Here is an 18,982-nt window from a genome sequence, read left to right on the forward strand (position 1 = left end):
TGAAGAGTGCCCAGCCTTCCTGGACTCCTCTGCCCTTCAGAACCACCTCCCAAGGGACTCTGCCAACCAGTGTCCTGAACAGCTCAAAGTCAGCCCTCCGGAAGTCCAATACAGCGGTTTTACTGGTCCCCTTCCTGACTTCGCCAAGAATGGAGAACTCTACCATTTTGTGGTTACTCTGCCCAAGACCGCTCCTGACCACCACATCTCCCACCAGTCCTTCTCTGTTTGTGAAGAGAAGGTCTAGCGGGGCACCACCCCTGGTAGGCTCACTAACCAGCTGCGTCAGGAAGCTATCTTCCACGCTCTCCAGAAACCTCCTAGACTGCTTTCTCTGGGCTGTGTTGTGCTTCCAGGATATGTCTGGGAAGTTGAAGTCCCCCACGAGAACAAGCGCTGACGATTTCACAACTTCTGCCAGCTGCCTGTAGAACTTCTCATCCATCTCCTCATCCTGGTTCGGCAGTCTATAACAGACCCCCGCCAGGATGCTTGCCTTGTTGGCCTTCCCACTGATCCTAACCCATAGGGACTCAACCTTATCATTCCCAGACTCAAGTTCCATGACATCAAAACTCTCTCTGATATAGAGCCACACCACCACCCCTTCCGTACTGCCTGTCCCTTCTGAAGAGCCTATAGCCAGACGTTGCAGCACTCCAGTCATGAGAGTGGTCCTAACACATTTCCATGATGGCAACCAAGTCGTAGCCTGCCACATGATGTCTTCCAGCTCCTACCGTTTGTTACCCATGCTGCGTGCATTAGTGTAGATGCACTTCAGTTGGGCCATTGCCTTCTCATTCATTGGCCATTGCCTTCTCTTCTTCATTGCCTTGCCATTGCTCCCCCAGCACACCTCCAACAAACCTTATTTCAGCCCCATCAACCTTCTTACCTAGTTTAAAGCCCTCTCAATGAGCCCCGCCAGCTCCTGGTCTAGGATCCATTTTCCCCTTAGAGATAGGTGGGACCCATCTGCAGCCATTAGGCCGGGTGCCAAGTAAAGCGCCCCATGGTCAAAAAAAAAAAACAAACTTTCTGTGTTGGCACCAGCCTCTGAGCCATGTGTTTATCAGGTGGGCTTTCCGTGTCCTCTCTGTACCCCTCCCTGCCACCGTAGGGATAGATGAAAACACCACCTGTACTCCCGCTCCATCCACTAATCGTCACAGTCCCCTAAAGTCCTGTTTGATAGCCTTCAGGCTTCTCTCTTCAATATCATCACTGCCAGCCTGGACTATCTGATAGTAATCAGAGGGGCAAACCAGGTTGGGAAGCTTTCTGGCAACATCCCTGACCCTGACCCCAGGGAAGCAGCAGACTTCCCCACAGGTAGGGTCAGGCCAAAAAATAGGGCTCTCTGTTCCCCTGAGAAGGGAGTCGCCTACAACGATTACCCTTCTTTCTTTCTTGGTGGAGGCAGTCTTGAGACGTGGAGTCAACTTCCTCACCCTAGGCATCCTCCACGAGTAGACTTTTCACCTCATCCTTACCCACTGGTCTCTCAAGCTCCAGGGCCTCAAATCTGTTGTGTAAGGGCTGGCTGGGGGGGGCGTTGTCTGTGAGGTCGAGCAGGGACCTGTGTCCATTCCTCCTCATCTCCTAGGTCCCCTCCCTCTGCCCGAGAGCGACAGGGCAGGGGGTCCAGCCCCATTTGGGGTGTCTCACCCCGGTACCTCTCCTTCAGGCCTTGCAGGGAGTTGCTCAAACAGTCTATCTCCCGCTCACACTCCCTGATGGCCCTCAACCTCTCCACCTCCTCCTTGAGCTCTGCCACCAGGCTGGACCAGTTCATCCACTTGCTCGCACCTCACACACAGAGTATCTCTGCCTCCCTCAGATGGCAGCAACAGGCTCAGATACTCCCTGCATCTGGAGACCTGAACTGCCGCATTTTGGAGTGGGCAGTCTGTGTGGTTACAGACTTTCTAGAGAGAGCTCTCTGCCTAATGTAGACCATTGTGGCCTAGCTAGTGGTAGATAGCCATTAGATGAGTTGTTCTTATGGGAGGGGGGGAACGCTCTTCCCTGCCTGAGCGTGCCCTGCCCGCATGCACTGCTGCGCAAACTGCCGCGCCCCGCCCTTCTGTCACACCACACCCTGTTTGCCCATCTGCTTTTGAACATCAGGGTAGAGGGGCATTGCTAGCTCCGCCTACACCTCGTCAGCCTCCCTTGTGAGGGCTGCTGGGTCCTTGCGGCTCCCTTGGCTGCCTCGAGCGGCCTCGATACTGGAAGAAAAGCCCTGCCTGTCCCGATCCTCCGCTCAGCTGCAGAATGCGTCTGCCCCAGAGCAGATCGCCTCGGCAAGTTGCAAGTCTCACAATATGCCTATACATATTCATAACGCATCCCTGCTTCGTATTAAAATTAGTTCCAAAGTCATTTCCATAAACTCCTCCCATCTGCACTTGCGCAGTGTATTCTGGTGGTGGTCATTGGGGGTCGTGGGGATGAAGACTGATGACTCTTCCTTGTCACCACTAGTTGACCTCTTGTCTTTGTGCAGACTCAGTTGCTCCTTGGCTCTTGTCCATCCGCAGTTTCTGCCAGTTTCTTTAAGATAGGGTCACATTCTTATCAAGAGACTGACCTTGGTAAAGGGCCCAAGGCTTCTTGCTTTAATTAGTTTGCACAATGCACAATAGATAGCAAAGACACTAAGTAGCATCCACTAGTTTAATGGTCAGCACTCTCTCTCTACTTGATAAGATTCTCCTAACTCCCTCTCTCACTATAACTCTAATCACATTCTCTGCAGTATTTGTGAAAAAAAAATCCTACTAAAACATTTAAGAGATCACAACACAGTATCTTATAAAAACAAGAGTGTAATAGAAAACAAGTAAATAAAAACAAAAACACAGCAGAAGAGCTGGAAGGTACTGGAAAAGCTGGACTTTGTGGAGACTAAGCAGAAGAGGTCTGTTGAACACCCATGTTCCAAGGGTGATTTTTAAACTCACTGCAAACATTTCAATATATACTTGAAGAAAGAAAGGGCACTGCTAATGTGAGCCAAGGGTGAACTACCTAGGGATGGCTACAGATAGTAAGAAGAATGCAGCCACAACAAGTAGGGTACTTCAGGATGCATTTCTGTAGACTGAAGTTAAAAATACAATTAACATGTGTCTGCAGGTCTGCTTTATCAATTGTTCTACAGGCTCTAACAATGGAAATTTAAGGTTTCAAAAGCGAAGTGGTTAGTCAGCAGGAAAGCAGAGACAGGGTTTTCCCAGTCCAGGTCACAGCAGATGGATAATGATTGCCCTGACTACAGCCTTCCCAAGCTCAGTGCAGGAGGCTATTTAGAAAGCAAAAAAAGCTAAAAATGGTTTTAACATGACCTTTCTTTGCAACTGCAAAAACAGGTAAAGAAATTTAGATATATTTCTCCCCCTACAATGATAAATGTTGCAAGTCTGAGCCAGTTTCAGGCTTGGAGTTGAGAAGCCTACATTTTGCTCATTCAGAAGAAACATTTTTACATCAGAAAACCCTAGAATATAAAGTACAGTGGCCTCCTTCAATTCAGGTGAAGACGACATTATTATTTATGCAGTCATATACCCATCAGGAAGAAATAGACTACAAAAAGCTTTACAGCAACACAGACCAAATCCATTGATATGCATAGGGATCAGCATGTTTATCAATAAGCAGATAAACTATCAAAGCAAATGCTTCTGGGGAAAGAAAAAAAAAAAAAAACACAAAAATTTTTAAATCTGTCATTTATCTACTTTAGTTAACAGTTACCTTGTCATTGCCACACACAGGAACAGATTTTTTTTCCTTTACTCACTCCTCAGACATTTACCTAGTCATCAGAATAGAAATCCCTATTAATTGCTTGACATGCCCCAGAGTATGCAGTAGGTAGCAAGCACTGGAGGATGAAGAAAGTTGGAATTGTCAAAGATGGGAAAGTCCATATTATGTCTGACAGAGAATTTAAGAAAAATTGACCCTATACCTAAAGGAAAACATATTATTCAGTTTAAATTGCCATTTTACAACAGTAATTTAGAAAAGGTGTGTGTGTGTGGGGATGAGGAGTGAGTTTTATTTCAAACTGTCCTGGTTTCAGTTAGAACAGAATTAATTTTCTTCCTAGTAGCTGGTGGAATGCTGTGTTTTGGATGAGGATGAAAAGAGTGCTGATAACACCCCGATGTTTTAATTGTTGCAGAGCAGTGCTTATACCAAGCCAAGGACATCTCAGCCTTTTGCTCTGTCCTGCCAACAGGCAGGCTGGGGGTGCAGTAAGAGCTGGGAGGGGACAGACCCAGGACAGGTGACCCAAACTAGCCAAAGGGGTATTCCATACCATCTGACGTCATGCTAAACAATATATAGGGGTGGCTAGCCGGGGGGAGGGGGCCGGACTGCTCGGGGTTAGGCTGGGCATCGGTCAGCGGGTGGTGAGCAATTGCATTGTGCATCACTTGTTTGTACATATTATTATTACTTTCCTATTATCACCATTGTAACATTATTGTTACTATTGTTATTATTATTTTGTTATTATTATTTTCCTGTCTTATTAAACTGTCTTTATCTCAACTCACGGGCTTCACTTTCCATTTCTCTCCCCCGTCCCAGAGAGGGAGGGGGGAGGGTGAGCGAACGGCTGCGTGGTATTTAGCTGCCAGCCGGGTTAAACCACGACACAAACACAGTGCTTATTTTATATATTAAACCCCATATATCTTTTATATCTTAAAATCTAACACATTTTACTTGGCTTTCAAATCCTATTCCATATTCTTCCCATTTTCTTTTTGCTATAGCCTTTGTTTTTATCAATCTTAACACCCACTTCCCTCAAAACTCCCCAAATACCAAGAAAGGCTCACTGCACCCATTAGAATTGAACAAAAATGGTTATATGAAATAAGGGACTACTTAGGACATTCATCTTTTTGTCATGTTCCTGACATAACTTCAGATTACTGAAGTTGGCCAGGGTAGAAGTTTCATAGAAATAGTTCTTCTGTTTATGTCAAAATTTGTTTAGAAATGAAGCCTGGTCTGGTTTAGAAGCTCTTTATGCACACAGAATCCTGCCATCTTGCAGGATAGCCTTACTCCCATTTCCAATCATACATCAAATTGGCAAAGTAAAGATTAAGCACAAACTAACCAAGCAGTAATTCTGTCAGATAGCAATTTCTTTTTTTTTTTTTTTCCAAAAGATTAACATACTAGCAAGTATCAATGAAAGTTCTGAAAGAATAACTATATAAGCAAACTATATATATGTTCTGCATAACAAGGAGAAAAAAGTTCATACATTAGGAAACATTTTTAAGATCTTCAGTCAAATACCCAATATACCCAATACACAATAGATGTACTAACATTTTTTAAAAGTTAAAGGAAAACAAGAATTGGTTCACAAAGACTAGCACTACTCAATTCTATAATTTTCATATTAGCCTGTGGACCAAGAATGAGTCTAACAAAAACAGAATGCTAAAGTGATGAATTAACTTAACACTTCAAATGTTTAGATATAACACCTAGTCTCAGATACAGATATGCCTCCAGAGGGTAAAGATTTGTGCACCTTTTCCATCTGCTTTGTCAATGTCCCCTTCCCTAGCAAAGGATCCCAGCTGTCTGGCTTCCCTGCCCAGTAATTCCAGGCTATTGGACCTGCTATCCCAGCACCAGAGCAGTCAGGTGACAAGGTGCTCACCTGGATGACAACTGAAATCTTTTTGCAAAAACTATTGTAGCTCACACTAGGATAGGCCTCGGGTAGTTGCTGATGCTTTTATGATACCTTCTTCTTCATATTCCTGTTCCTCTAATGGCCCAGCCACTTCAGAGTAGCCTGCCTCGTCTTCTTTCTCCCCAGTCTGAGTAGGAGTTCCTCTGCTTTCTAAGAGACCTGACCTTGTCATCCACTGTTTCATCTTGGTTATGGATGCAACTGACATTGGTACAGTCTGTTTCCCTGGCCCAGCCTTGGGGCCTGTCACACAGGTTGGAATGACTGCAGGGCCTGTCACAGGGGTTGTAATGGATGCAGGGTCCAACACAGGGGTTGGAGTGGTATTGATTGTGGCCCAGTAAGCATAGGCCAATTTCCAGCAAGTTGTAGTCGTTTGTGTCTCTTTGGAATTGCCAGAGTGATGACACCCCTTTTTCAAGCATTCTACCAGGTTTTTAGGATTTTGCAGTTGTTCAGAGGTGAATTTCCAAAGCACTGGAGGTACCCACTGCTCTAGAAACCTGCCCATATCCTCCCACACTCCCTGCCATTCACAACTATCCTGCCTCAGGACAGATCTCTGGATGGCATTCCTAAGTAGTTGTTTAACCTTAAACAAAACTTGAAGTGCATTCAGCAGACATAACAACAAGAACATGCTGGTCTGAGTATCCCAAGGATATTCAACATCTTCGAGAACTATCGTAACAAGCTCGGAGGATAAGAGGGCGGTAAAGGAGAAAGAGAGAGTGAACAAGTAGGAAAAAATATCTTCCCCTTTCCCCTCCACAGATTGGCTCCCTGACGAAAAAAGCAATAGTACTATTGTTATTATTTTCTCTGTCTTAATAAACTGTCTTTATCTCAACTCACAGGCTTCACTTTCCCATTTCTCTCCCCCATCCCAGAGCGGGAGGGGGGAGGGTGAGCGAACGGCTGTGAGGTATTTAGCTGCCTGCCAGCGGGGTTATACCACAACAGGCTGCGGTGTAGAGCACATTCTTTACATCTGGTCCTGTTCGAACTGGCCCAAGGGCTACTGCATGGACTATTTCCTGCTTGATTTGTTCAAAGGCTTGTCGTTACTCAGGGCCCCATTCAAATTCATTCTTCTTACGGGTTACTTGGTAAAGCAGGTTTACAATCACACTGTAATTTGGAATATGCGTTCTCCAAAACCCCACAACACCTAGGAAAGTTTGTGATTCTTTTTTGCTAGTTGGTGGAGACATAGCTGTTATTTTGTTGATCACATCCATTGGGATTTGACGCGTCTATCCTGCCATTTTATTCCTAAAAACTGGATCTCTCGTGCAGGTCCTTTGACTTTATTTTGTTTTATGGTAAAAACGGCCTTCTGAAGGATTTGGACTATTTTCTTCCCTTTCTCGAAAACTTCCTCTGCTGTGTCATCCCAAACGATGATGTCATCGATATACTGCATTTGTTCAGGAGCTTCCCCCTGCTCCAGAGCAGACTGGATCAGTCCATGGCAAATGGTAGGGCTGTGTTTCCACCCATGGGGCAGCTGATTCCAAGTATATTGGACTCCCCTCCAAGTGAAAGCAAACTGTGGCCTGCACTCTGCTGCTAGAGGGATGGAGAAAAATGCATTAGCGATATCAGCTGTGGTGTATCACTTGGCTGCCTTTGATTCCAGTTCGTACTGGAGTTCCAGCATGTCTGGCACTGCAGCACTCAGTGGTGGCGTGACTTCGTTCAGGCCACGATAGTCCACTGTTAGTCTCCACTCGCCATTAGACTTTCGCACTGGCCATATGGGACTATTGAAAGGTGAATGAGTCTTGCTGATCACTCCTTGGCTCTCCAATTGACGAATTAGCTTATGGATGGGAATCAGGGAGTCTCTGTTGGTGCAATATTGCTGCCGGTGCTGAGTTGTGGTAGCGATCGGCACTTGCTGTTCTTCAACCCACAACAACCCCACAACAGAGGGGTCCTCTGAGAGACCAATCAAGGTAGACAAGTGTTTAATGTCCTCTGTCTCTAAGGCAGCTATGCCAAAAGCCCACCGAAATCCTTTTGGGTCCTTGAAATATGCTCTTCTTTTCGGATCCTTGAAGTACCCTTTCTTGAGGTAGTCTATGACAAGGATGCACGGAGCATCTGAGCCAGTCACAGTACGGTTCTTTTGCCACTCATTCCCAGTTAGACTCACTTCAGCCTCCAATACAATTAACTGCTGGGATCCCCCCATCACCCCATAAATACAGATGGGTTCTGGCCCTTTATAGCTTGATGGCATTAGAGTACATTGTGCACCGGTGTCTACTGAAGCCTTATACTTTTGTGCGTCTGACGTGCCAGGCCATCGAATCCACAGAGTCCAATAAACTCGATTGTCCCTTTCCTCCCCCTGGCTGGAGGCAGGGCCCCTCTAGTCCTGGTCAGAATCTTCTTTGTTTCTGTGTTTGAAGGACTGCCTGCTGGAAGTTGGAGCAGCAAGCTTCTCAAATAACCCCTTCTTCCTGATTGTTTTCTTTTGCAACTCACGTACCTGTGCCTCTAGGGTCGCAGTAGATTTTCCATCCCATTTTCTCATGTCCTCTCCATGGTCTCGTAGGTAAAACCACAGGGTGGCATGGGGTGAGTACCTACCATATCGTCTTCCTTGTGCGGACGAACGCTTACCCCTGATAGCTGAGACACTGGTTTGTACAGGTGCGGAGGAGAATAATCTCTCTTCAAGTTGGTGGAACTTTTCAGAAAGTTTCTCCAAAGTATTCTCTTTTAGTTGATGGACACTGGTTGGTTCAGGTGGGGATCAAGATAAATTCTCTTTAAGTTGGTGGAACTCTTCAGAAAGTTTCTCCACAGCTGAGACGCAGGCCTGTAAGGAAGAAGAGAGACTTTCTTCGTACTGCCGGAGTTGTTTAGCCACTTCATCCACTGTGGGTTCCTCATCCTCTTTCCAGGCCATTATTGCCAATGAGCTGGCACGCGATGATGGTGCACTCCATACAAACTTCCGCCACATGGGTCGCGTACACCTGACTTCATCTGGATCTGTGGATGTTTGTCCATGGTCTGGGTCCTCATAAATCACTTCCCGTACGGCTAATTCCCTCAGGTACTGGATTCCCTTCTCCATAGTGGTCCACTTGCCTGGTAGACTTACATGTTCTTCCTTGAAGGGATACCTTTCCCTCACAGCTGAGAGGAGACTCCTCCAGAGGCTGTGAAATTGTGCTCCATCTCCAATTGGTTTGTCAATGCCTGCGTCTCTAACAAGGGATCCCAGTCGCCTGGCTTCCCTGCCCTCTAATTCCACACAATTGGCTCCAGAGTCCCAGCATCGGAGCAGGCAGGTGACAAGCTGCTCACCTATGAAGCGAACAAAATCTTTTCGCACATCTCATAGCTCACGTTGGTATAGGTTTCGGGTTTTCGGGTGATTACTGTTGCTTTTTCAACATGCTCATCTTCCTCCTCCTGAATCCCTGATGGCCCAGCATCGTCTTCTCTATACTTAGGCCTAGCAGAAGCCTCTGCGTTCTAAACGACCTGAATCTCTATACCATTTTTTCACTTGTCTACAGGGGCAATTTGCACTGCTACAGCTCGTTTATTTGACCCAGTTACAGGAGATGGAGCAGCTGCAGGAGCTGCAACTGGAGTGGCTGCAGGAGCTGGAGCAGCTGCAGGATCTGGAACTGGAACAGCTGCAGGAGCTGGAGCGGCTGCAGGGTCAAGGGAGGTGGTTGTCCCCCTCTACTCTGCCCTTGTAAGGCCCCACTTGGAGTACTGCATTGAAGTCTGGGGCCCCCAGCACAAGAAAGATGTGGACCTGTTAGAACGGGTCCAGTGGAGGGCTACAAAGATGATCAAGGGGCTGGAGCACCTCTCCTATGAAGAAAGGCTGACAGAGCTGGGGCTGTTTAGCCTACAGAAGAGTAGGCTCCGGAGTGACCTGGGGAACCCTACCAGTGACGGGTTGCCAGCCTGATGTAACCCCATTGGGCTCTCTGGGCCCAACCCACCAGCCAATTGTTCACCCATCTTATCATGCTTTTATCTAACTGCATTCTGGTCATTTTGTCCAGAAGGATACTGTGAGAGACAGTATCAAAAGCTTTACTGAAATCCAGAAAGATTACATCGACTAGCTTTCTTTGGTCAGCTATCTGGGTGATCTTGTCATAGAAGGAAATAAAGTTTGTTAAACATGACTTTTGCCTTGTGAACCCATGTTGTCTCTGACCAATGACTGCGTTGTCCTTCAGGTGTTTTTCAGTAACTCCCAGAATAATCTTCTTCATAATTTTACCAGGCACTGAAGGGAGACTGACAGTCCTGTAATTGTCAGGATCTTCTTTCTTCCCTTCTTGAAAATTGGTACATTTGCCAGCTTCTAGTCAACTGAGACCTCTCCAGATTCACAAGACCATTGAAAAATAATTGAGAGAGTTCCTGCAATGACATCAGCTAAGGAAAATATGATGAAAAGGGCTCAAGGGTTGAAATAAGGACAGAGAGATAACTCAACAATTATTGTCATGGGCAAAACAGACTCGGCATAGGGAGATTAGTAAAATTTATTGCCTATTACTGTGAGAAAATAAGTTGTGTTTTTGCAGTCTAACATCTTTTGGAAATAGAGTGTGTTTTTGCAGTAGAAAACTAACCTTCTGTATTCAAAGGTAGTTGTGTAGTCATAACAAAGAGAAATGCTAAGTAGATAAGTGGACAGTAGGAGGCTTCACTGTTCCAGAATAAGGCAGAAGACTGAGAAAAACAGGATGAGCAGTGTGACAACAGAAAAAAAAAAAAAAAAAAAAAAAACAAAGATCACAAGTTCTCTAAACATGTGAAAGGAGGGAAAAAAAAAAGGAAACAGGAGTAATTAAAAGGTGGATCAAAAAAATTGTACATATATGGTATAGAGGAGCGTCAAGTAGCTTGTGAACCTGTAGTACTCAGCCAATGAGGAAACAGGGGAGGTGATCAGGTGTCGGTTAGTAGGGAATAAAAGGTTATGATATGTTTACTAAAATGTGCTCCTAATTGGCAGGATGTCTGACATTGCAGTTGTGAATTAAATAGCTTCACAGAAGATCCCGTCTGAAGAAAACTGAGATTTTTCTCACTAACAAGGTAGACAAGTGAGAAACAAAGGAAAGAAACCAAAAACACCTTCCCCCCATCTACCCTCTTCCACCTCCTCCCCCTGAGCAGCGCAGGGGAACAGGGAATGGGGTTGCACTCATTGTATAGCACTTCATCTCCACCGCTCCTTTTCAATCACTCTCTTCTACTGTTCCAATGTGGGGTCCCTCCCACGGGATGCAGTCGTTCCCAAATTGATCCTGCGTGGGCTTCCCACAGGCAGCAGCTGTTCAAGAACTGCTCCAAATATGGGTCCGACCACAGGGTCCATCCATCAGGAGCACACTGCTCCAACTGGGGTCCCCCATGGGCAGCAGCTCCTGCCAGGTCAACTGCTCCTGTGGGGTCCCCTCTCCACGGGCTACAGGTCCAGCCTGGAATCTCCTCCAGCAGGGGTCCACCACAGGCTGCAGCCTCCTTCAGTGCAGGTCAACCTGCCCCACGGTGGTCTTCTCCATGGGCTGAAGCATGGAAATCTGCTCTGCCATGTTACACCATGGGCTGCAGGAGGACAACGTGCTCCACCACGTGTGCTGGGTTTGGCTGGGATGGAGTTAACTTTCCCTGCAGTAGCGCATAGAGTGCTGTGCTCTGCACTTGTAGGTGGAACAGCATTGGTATCACCCCAGTGTTTTGTCTGTTGCTGCACAATACTGGCACAGCATCAGGACTCCAGAAGACTGGATGTGGGCAAGAGTCGGTGAGGGGTCATCACCAGGGAAGTTGACCTAAACCAATCAAAGATGTCATGCTCAGCAATAAAAGGTAGGAAAGGGGAAGGAAGGGTGTGCTCTCTTCATGGAAACATCTGTCCTCCCAAACAACCGCTACGTGTATTGAGGCCCTGCTTCCCAGGACATGGCCGAACATCACTGTTTGATGGGAAATAGAGAGGAATTGCTTTTCTCTCTGTACTTCCACGAGGCCTTCAAAAAGACAAACTTTATTTTTTTCCCCTCTTCCTTTTCCCTTTAATTAAATCATCCTTATCTCAAACCTTGAGCCCTTTGTGTCACATTTTCTCCCCCTTCCCCTTTGAGAAGTGGGAGTGAGAGAGTGGCTGTGGTGGAGCTTGGCTGCCCACCCAAGTAAAACCACCACACCATGGTCTTCTCCAGAGGCCGCAGGGGAACTTAAGTTCCAGTGCCTGGAACACCTCCTCCCCCTCCTTCTTCACTGACCTTGGTGTCTGGAAGGCTGTTTCTCACTCCTTGCTCTCCCAGCTGTTGTTGTGCAGCATTTTTCTCCCTTTCTTAAATCTGCTCTCACAGAGGTGTAAACAACATCACTTATTGGCTCGGCTCTGGGCAGCAGAAGGCCCCTTATCTATCATGGGGCAGCTTCTGGATTATTCTCACAGAAGCCACCCCTATGGTCCACCCCGCTACCAAAACCTTGCCATGGAAAACCACTACAACATGATCCAGCAGTGTGCCGTCATGGCAAGGAGGGCCAACTGTATCCTGAGGTGCATTAAGAACGGCACTGCTAGCCAGCCAACCGAAGTGATTATCCTGCTCTGCTCTGTGCTGGTGCAGCCTCACCTTGAGTACTGTGTGCCGAGAAAGATATTAAACTGTTAGAGAGTGTCCAATGGGGAGCAACAAAGATGGTAAAGGGTCTAGAGGGGAAGACATATGAGAAGTGGCTGAAGTCACTTGGTCTGTTCAGCCTGAAGACTGAAGGGAGACCACATTGCAATCTACAACTTCCTCACAAGGGGGAGCAGAGAGGCAGGGACTAATCTCTTCTCTTTGGTTACCAGCAATAGGACATGAGGGAACGGCTTGAAAATGCGACAGGGGAGGTTCAGACTGGATATCAGGAAAAGGTTCTTCACTGAGAGGGTGGTCATGCACTGGAACAGGCTCCCCAGGGAAGTGGTCACTGCAACGAGCCTGCATTTCCAGAAGCATTTGGACAATGCTCTCAGACACTTGATCTGATTTTTTTTTTTGATAGACCTGTGTGGTGCCAGGAGTTTGACATGATGATCCTTGTGGGTCCCTTCCAATTTGGATATTCTATGATTCTGTTATATATGGAGTGGTAATTCGTGTTGAGAAAATGGTTGATATTAATAAAGAAGGGGGAGATGTGGGAGTGTGGCCATGGGGGTTGGAAAGCCCCGTGGTTGATGACAACATCAGACTCTTAACGATGAGGCCATCAGGAATGTAAAAGAGTTTAGAGGGAACAAAGAAGGGTGATTCAGGAGACTCCATGCAGTCTTGGGTTGCTTGTTCTCCAGCCATTAAGGCATGGAAGTTTCTGGGTGTTTGCTGTTGTTGTTACATTCAAAGTTGTTTGACAAATGAAAAGTTGTTTTTGAAAAGGACTGCTGTGGGGAGAAGGGTATAAGAGGGGAGCCTTGTTGAAAAGGAATGGAAAACGGAGACTGTTAAGTCATGGAACTTAAAGGATTGTTTACCTTTTCTGATTCTACAAATGTATAGGCGTACTCGAGTTTAGTAAGTCATGGAACTTAAAGGATTGTTTGTTACCTTTTCTGATTGTATAGGCATACTTGGGTTTAGCATGTAAAAGCAATGTTCTGTATATTTAGAATGTTTGATGTTCGTGTGTGCGTGTTAGTGGAGTGTAGACTCCCCGCACACCCAGCACTGTTTACTTGCCTTTTAAACCTTTTATAAATATTCTTTTATAAAGATTATTAAATTCAGATTGAGTTGAGACTTCATTTATAACAATTCTGTGACCTTATTGCAGATTTTCAGTACTTAAGGGGGGCTTATAAAAAAGACGGAGAGCAACTTTTTGCTCAGTTAGACAGTGACAGGAATGGTTTTAAACTAAAAGAGGGGAGATGTTAGATTAGATGTCAGGAAGAAATTCTTCTCTTGGAGGGTGGCGAACTGGAACAGGTTTTCCAGAGAAGTAGTGGATGCCTCATCCCTGGAGGTGTTCAAGATCAGGTTAGATGAGGCCCTGAGCAACCTGAGCTAGTGGGTGGTGTCCCTGCCTATGGCAGGGGGGTTTGGAACTAGATGTTCTTTAAGGTCCCTTCTAACCAAAGCTGTTCTATGATTGTATGATTCACCTTATCATCACAAATGCTCTAGCAGCAAGCATCTGTTACAAAGACTGGAAGCTACAAGTAACTGAGGGGAAGGAATTCGCAAGTAGCCTTGCGCTGTTTCACACGTCCCTGAACTAGATATAATGAGGAAGTAAGTGGTAGAAACAAAAACTTGAGCAAGGTCAAGATAAATAACTTGGCTGCAGTGTTAAATATGAGCTTTGTGCAGTGTCCAATTGCTGGCTGGCTTGAGACATGTGTCTGAGGGTCTCTAACCAATTGTATGACCGATTCAGGCATGTGGACAGCATATGGGGCAAGTATATGTAGTGGAGAAAAATAGCAATAAATGTCTCCTGTTCAAGAGCCATCAGGAGTCCATATCTTTCATCCCTTCAAGTAACCACAAGAATTAGTCTGTAGGGGGACAACCTGCTTCACCATGGTCCTCTCCACAGGCTGCAGGGGAACTTCTGCTCCGGCGCCTGGAGCACCTCCTCCCCCTCCTTCTTCACTGACCTTGGTGTCTGCAAGGCTGTTCCTCACTCCTCACTCTCCCAGCTGCTGATGTGCAGCAATTTTTTCCCTTTCTTAGATCTGCTCTCACAGAGGCACAAACAACATCACTTATTGTCTCGGCTCTAGCCAGCAGCAAGGCCCTTATCTAACATGGGGCAGCTTCTGGATTCTTCTCACAGAGACCACCCCTGCAGCCCCCCGCTACCAAAACCTTACCACATAAACCCAATACAACTAACTATTCACATTAAGTTGATTGGTGACATATTCAAAGGCATAGTCAGGATGTTTCCCTCAAGAATGTCAATGTAATGATCTTCCTGGTTAGCAGTATCTCAGTTAATCATCCTTTAGACATCTCCAAGGCCTGGGTCATCTTGACCTTTCCTCAAAGTACATATTTTTTATCTTTTTTACACATAACAGAGTTAACTATCTACTGGTATCAATTGGAAGAGATAAAGCATAGATCAAGAAAACTGAGCCAAAATACTAATCAATCTTAGAAGACAAGGAGACGAGCCAGTAATCAGATGCAGTAAAAGCAGCCAAATAATGGAACAGATCACAGAATCACAGAATTTCTAGGTTGGAAGAGACCTCAAGATCATCGAGTCCAACCTCTAAATGATGATTTTAGTCCAACCTCTAAATGATGATTTTAGTCCAACTCCTAAATGATGATTTTGTTCTTCTAAATGATGATTCTTGTTCTAAAAACAGAACAATAACCTAGGAGAATGGAATCAAAGACTAACAAGTTTAATATCAACAGTCAGTGAGAAAGGATGGATAAAGCCATTACACAAAGCCACTAATGCAAGCCTTTTCTTTTTCATGCTAGAGAACTCAAGAAAGGTTTACAGTTTTTAGCTCCCAGTTCTCTACAATTTTAGCAATGAAGGATAAGCAAATTAATTCCTTTAGAACATATTTATCACAGTGCTTCAATCTCACAACTTTTATCTGTCATATATACTTTGAGTATTTAATGACTGTACAGTGAAGCTTACAACTCTCTACAACCACCAAATCTAATGAGTGTGAAAGGAAATCAGAAAAAAAAAACATACCTTGTGTTGTTCTATTGCATCTACCCACTGTTGTCTGTGGCCTGGGTCCTGAGCTCGGAGGTACCAAACACTACCATTTACGCTGATATCAAATCTGCATTCATCAAAGTCATGTGGCTGTGAAAGAAAAGAGTGAAAGAAGAGCTAGAATTAGCAAAATGATCAACTCTTTTTTTTTTTTTTTCCAGAATATTTTGACACTCTAAAATACTGTCATTATAGAAAAAATTCTTCTATATTGCCTTGAATTCAACCTAGATTGTAAATTTCATGTTCTGTAGTGGTCTCAAATAATGAAGTAACATACAGTTTCATAATGAAAAATGCCAGACTTTTCAAATACAAAACCAAACTGTTTAATACATTCTTATTAAACAAAATTATCATGAAAAAGTTCCACGCAAACATTGACAAAAACTTCACACTTCCAAGTTAATCCTTTAGCAACTAGTTCACACAGCTAGGAAAGTACACCAATACAATAATAATAATTATTATTTTTAATTTCAAAGCAAGAAAGTGATTAAGGTTAACTGCTATTAGAATTGATTTTACATGGAAGGAATGCATACATCATAGCAAAAAGTACCAAGATAGAACCATAAAATCAAACCATAGCAAAGCAACAAGGAAGACACGGAACTAAAGGAAGCTGTGGCACCCTCTGCCTCCAACTACTTTTACCATTGTCGTGGTTTAACCCGGCCGGCAGCTAAACACCACGCAGCCGTTCACTCACCCTCCCCCCTCCCTCTCTGGGACGGGGGAGAGAAATGGAAAGTGAAGCCCGTGAGTTGAGATAAAGACAGTTTAATAAGACAGGAAAATAATAATAACAAAAATAATAATAACAATAATAATAATAATGATACAATGGTGATAATAGGAAAATAATAATAATATGTACAAACAAGTGATGCACAATACAATTGCTCACCACCCGCTGACTGATGCCCAGCCTAACCCCGAGCAGTCCGGCCCCCTCCCCCCGGCTAGCCACCCCTATATATTGTTTAGCATGACGTCAGATGGTATGGAATACCCCTTTGGCTAGTTTGGGTCACCTGTCCTGGGTCTGTCCCCTCCCAGCTCTTACTGCACCCCCAGCCTGCCTGTTGGCAGGACAGAGCAAAAGGCTGAGATGTCCTTGGCTTGGTATAAGCACTGCTCTGCAACAATTAAAACATCGGGGTGTTATCAGCACTCTTCTCATCCTCATCCAAAACACAGCATTCCACCAGCTACTAGGAAGAAAATTAATTCTGTTCTAACTGAAACCAGGACAACCATCTACAAGAATGTCAGATAATTGGGAGGTACATTCAATCCTTCCCCATATAACCACTTGAATGCATCTAACTTTCAGTTCACATACTTCAGATATAATACTAAAAACCTTTTACTAGCATTATGATGAAGATGGTAAGAAAAGTATAAGGGGAAAACAAAACAAAACAAAAAATCTAATCTCCTCTGTGCCATGACACCGCCAGTTCAAAGTTAGTCCCTTAGAAACCTCCAACACAAAGCACAACTGTTTACCTTTATATTGAAAACAATTCTTAAAGAAACATAACAAAAGTATACCTGAATATATTTTTTAATTTTCTGCTACATACAATAAATATTAAATGTAGAAGTTACTGCAGGACGTTAACAAGCTTTAAGGTTAAGAAAAATTACGCAATCTGAAGGGCCACAAAAACTAATTTATAATATTTTAATAATATCTTTGGAAATATAAGAACTGGTCTGTGTACCGGTACTGGTATGTGTAACTTTCCCTGCAGGAGCCCATACAGTGCTGTGCTCTGCACTTGTAGTTGGAACAGCATTGGTAATATACCTGTGATAAATTAGTAGGGGTTTGTTCATTGTCCTTGAGACTTTAAAGAATCTACTGAGGAGATAAGGTTTCACAACTCACGGCATTGTAACATGGGGACAAATGGGGAAGGGGGGTTGGGTGAACATCCTTGTTAAAACAAAGATTTTGTAAGATACCACCCACCCACCGCAAGACATCCTGTTTTGCCCCCACCTGAACACAAGCACAACGCATGATCACCGGAGGAAGAATAACGACCCCCAACAACAGACTGCGCAGTCTCAGGACAGGTCTCGACAAGTCGACAAGTCGACAGGTCTCGACAGGTCTCAACAAGTCTCGACAAGCCGGAACTTCAATGCTATAAAACAGCGACATTGGAAAGGGGAAGCTGCGTGCCATGGTGGAGCGGAGACTCCCCAGCCGCCCAGCGCTGTTTTGCTTGTGTCTGCTTATTTGATTAATAAAATAATTTCAATAGACCAGTAAATTGTGTGGTCTAACTTATAACAATACCCATGTTTTGTTTATTGATGAGAAATAAATAAAACGCAATAGACTGGCACAGCAACAGGGCTCCCTTCAAACCGTGCCCCCAAAAGCCATCAGGCTGGGGGTGGGCAAGAGGTAGGGAGGGGACATCACCAGGGCAGCTGACCTAAACAAGCCAAGGGGATATTCCATACCATATGACATCACGCTCAGCAACAGAAGGTGGTTGTCCCGGTTTCAGCTAGGATAAAGTTAATTTTCCTCCTAGTAGCAGGTATGGTTCTGTGTTTTGGATTAGGATGAGAAGAGTGTTGATATCACACTGATGTTTTAATTGTTGCAGAGCAGTGCTGACACTAAGCCAAGGACTTTCCAGCTTCTCACACTGTCCTGCAAGCGGGCAGGCTAGGGGTGCAGCAGGAGCTGGGAGGGGACAGACCCAGGACAGCTGACCCAAACTGGCCAAAGGGGTATTCCATACCATATGACATCATGCTGAACAATTAATATGGGGGGGCTGGCCAGGGCAGGGGGGCCGGCTGCTTGGGGATAGGCTGGGCATTGGTCAGCGGGTGGTGAGCAATTTCATCGTGCGTCACTTGTTTAGTACACATTATTATTAGTAGTAGTATTATAATTATTTAATTATTTTCCTTTCTTTTCTGTCCTAATAAACTGTCTCTTATCTCAACCCACAAGCTTTCATTTTATTTTATTTTTCAGTTCTTTCATCCATCCCACGGGGGGGGGGGGGGGGGGGGTGTATGTAGTGGGTTTATGTGGCAAGGCTTTGGTAGCAGGGGGCTGCAGGTAGCTTCTGTGAAAAGAATCCAGAAGTTACCCCATGTTAGATAAGGGGCCAGCCACTGGCAAGAGCCGAACTAATAAGTGATGTTGTTTGTGCCTCTGTGAGAGCAGATTTAAGAGAAAAAAATAAAAATAAAACTGAAAAACAGCAGCTGGGAGAATGAGGAGTGAGAAGCAGCCTTGCAGACACCAAGGTCAGTAAAGAAGGAAGGGGAGGAGGTGCTCCAGGCACTGAAGCAGAAGTTCCCCTGCAGTCTGTGGAGAGGACCATGGTGAAGCAGGTTGTCCCCCTGCAGCCCATGGTGTACCGGAGTGGAGCAGGTTTCCACGCTGCAGCCCGTGGAGGAGACCACGGTGGAGCAGGTGGA

The 18,982-nt window shown here is 45.1% G+C and overlaps 1 protein-coding gene across 6 annotated transcripts in view; it reads right to left on the bottom strand.

Moving 5' to 3' along the window:
• Positions 1-18,982, bottom strand: part of LOC311428922 (ceramide transfer protein-like) — a 109,650-nt gene that overhangs the window by 68,441 nt on the left and 22,227 nt on the right. For all 6 annotated transcript variants that reach the window (XM_084540135.1, XM_084540134.1, XM_084540137.1 and 3 more), the window contains exon 2: positions 15,488-15,604. In XM_084540135.1, coding sequence (XP_084396261.1) covers positions 15,488-15,604 — 117 coding nt within the window. The remainder of the gene's footprint in view (positions 1-15,487; positions 15,605-18,982) is intronic.

This window comes from Aythya ferina (genome assembly GCF_964211825.1).
Source record: "Aythya ferina genome assembly, contig: HAP1_SCAFFOLD_193, whole genome shotgun sequence".
Taxonomy (NCBI): domain Eukaryota; kingdom Metazoa; phylum Chordata; class Aves; order Anseriformes; family Anatidae; genus Aythya; species Aythya ferina.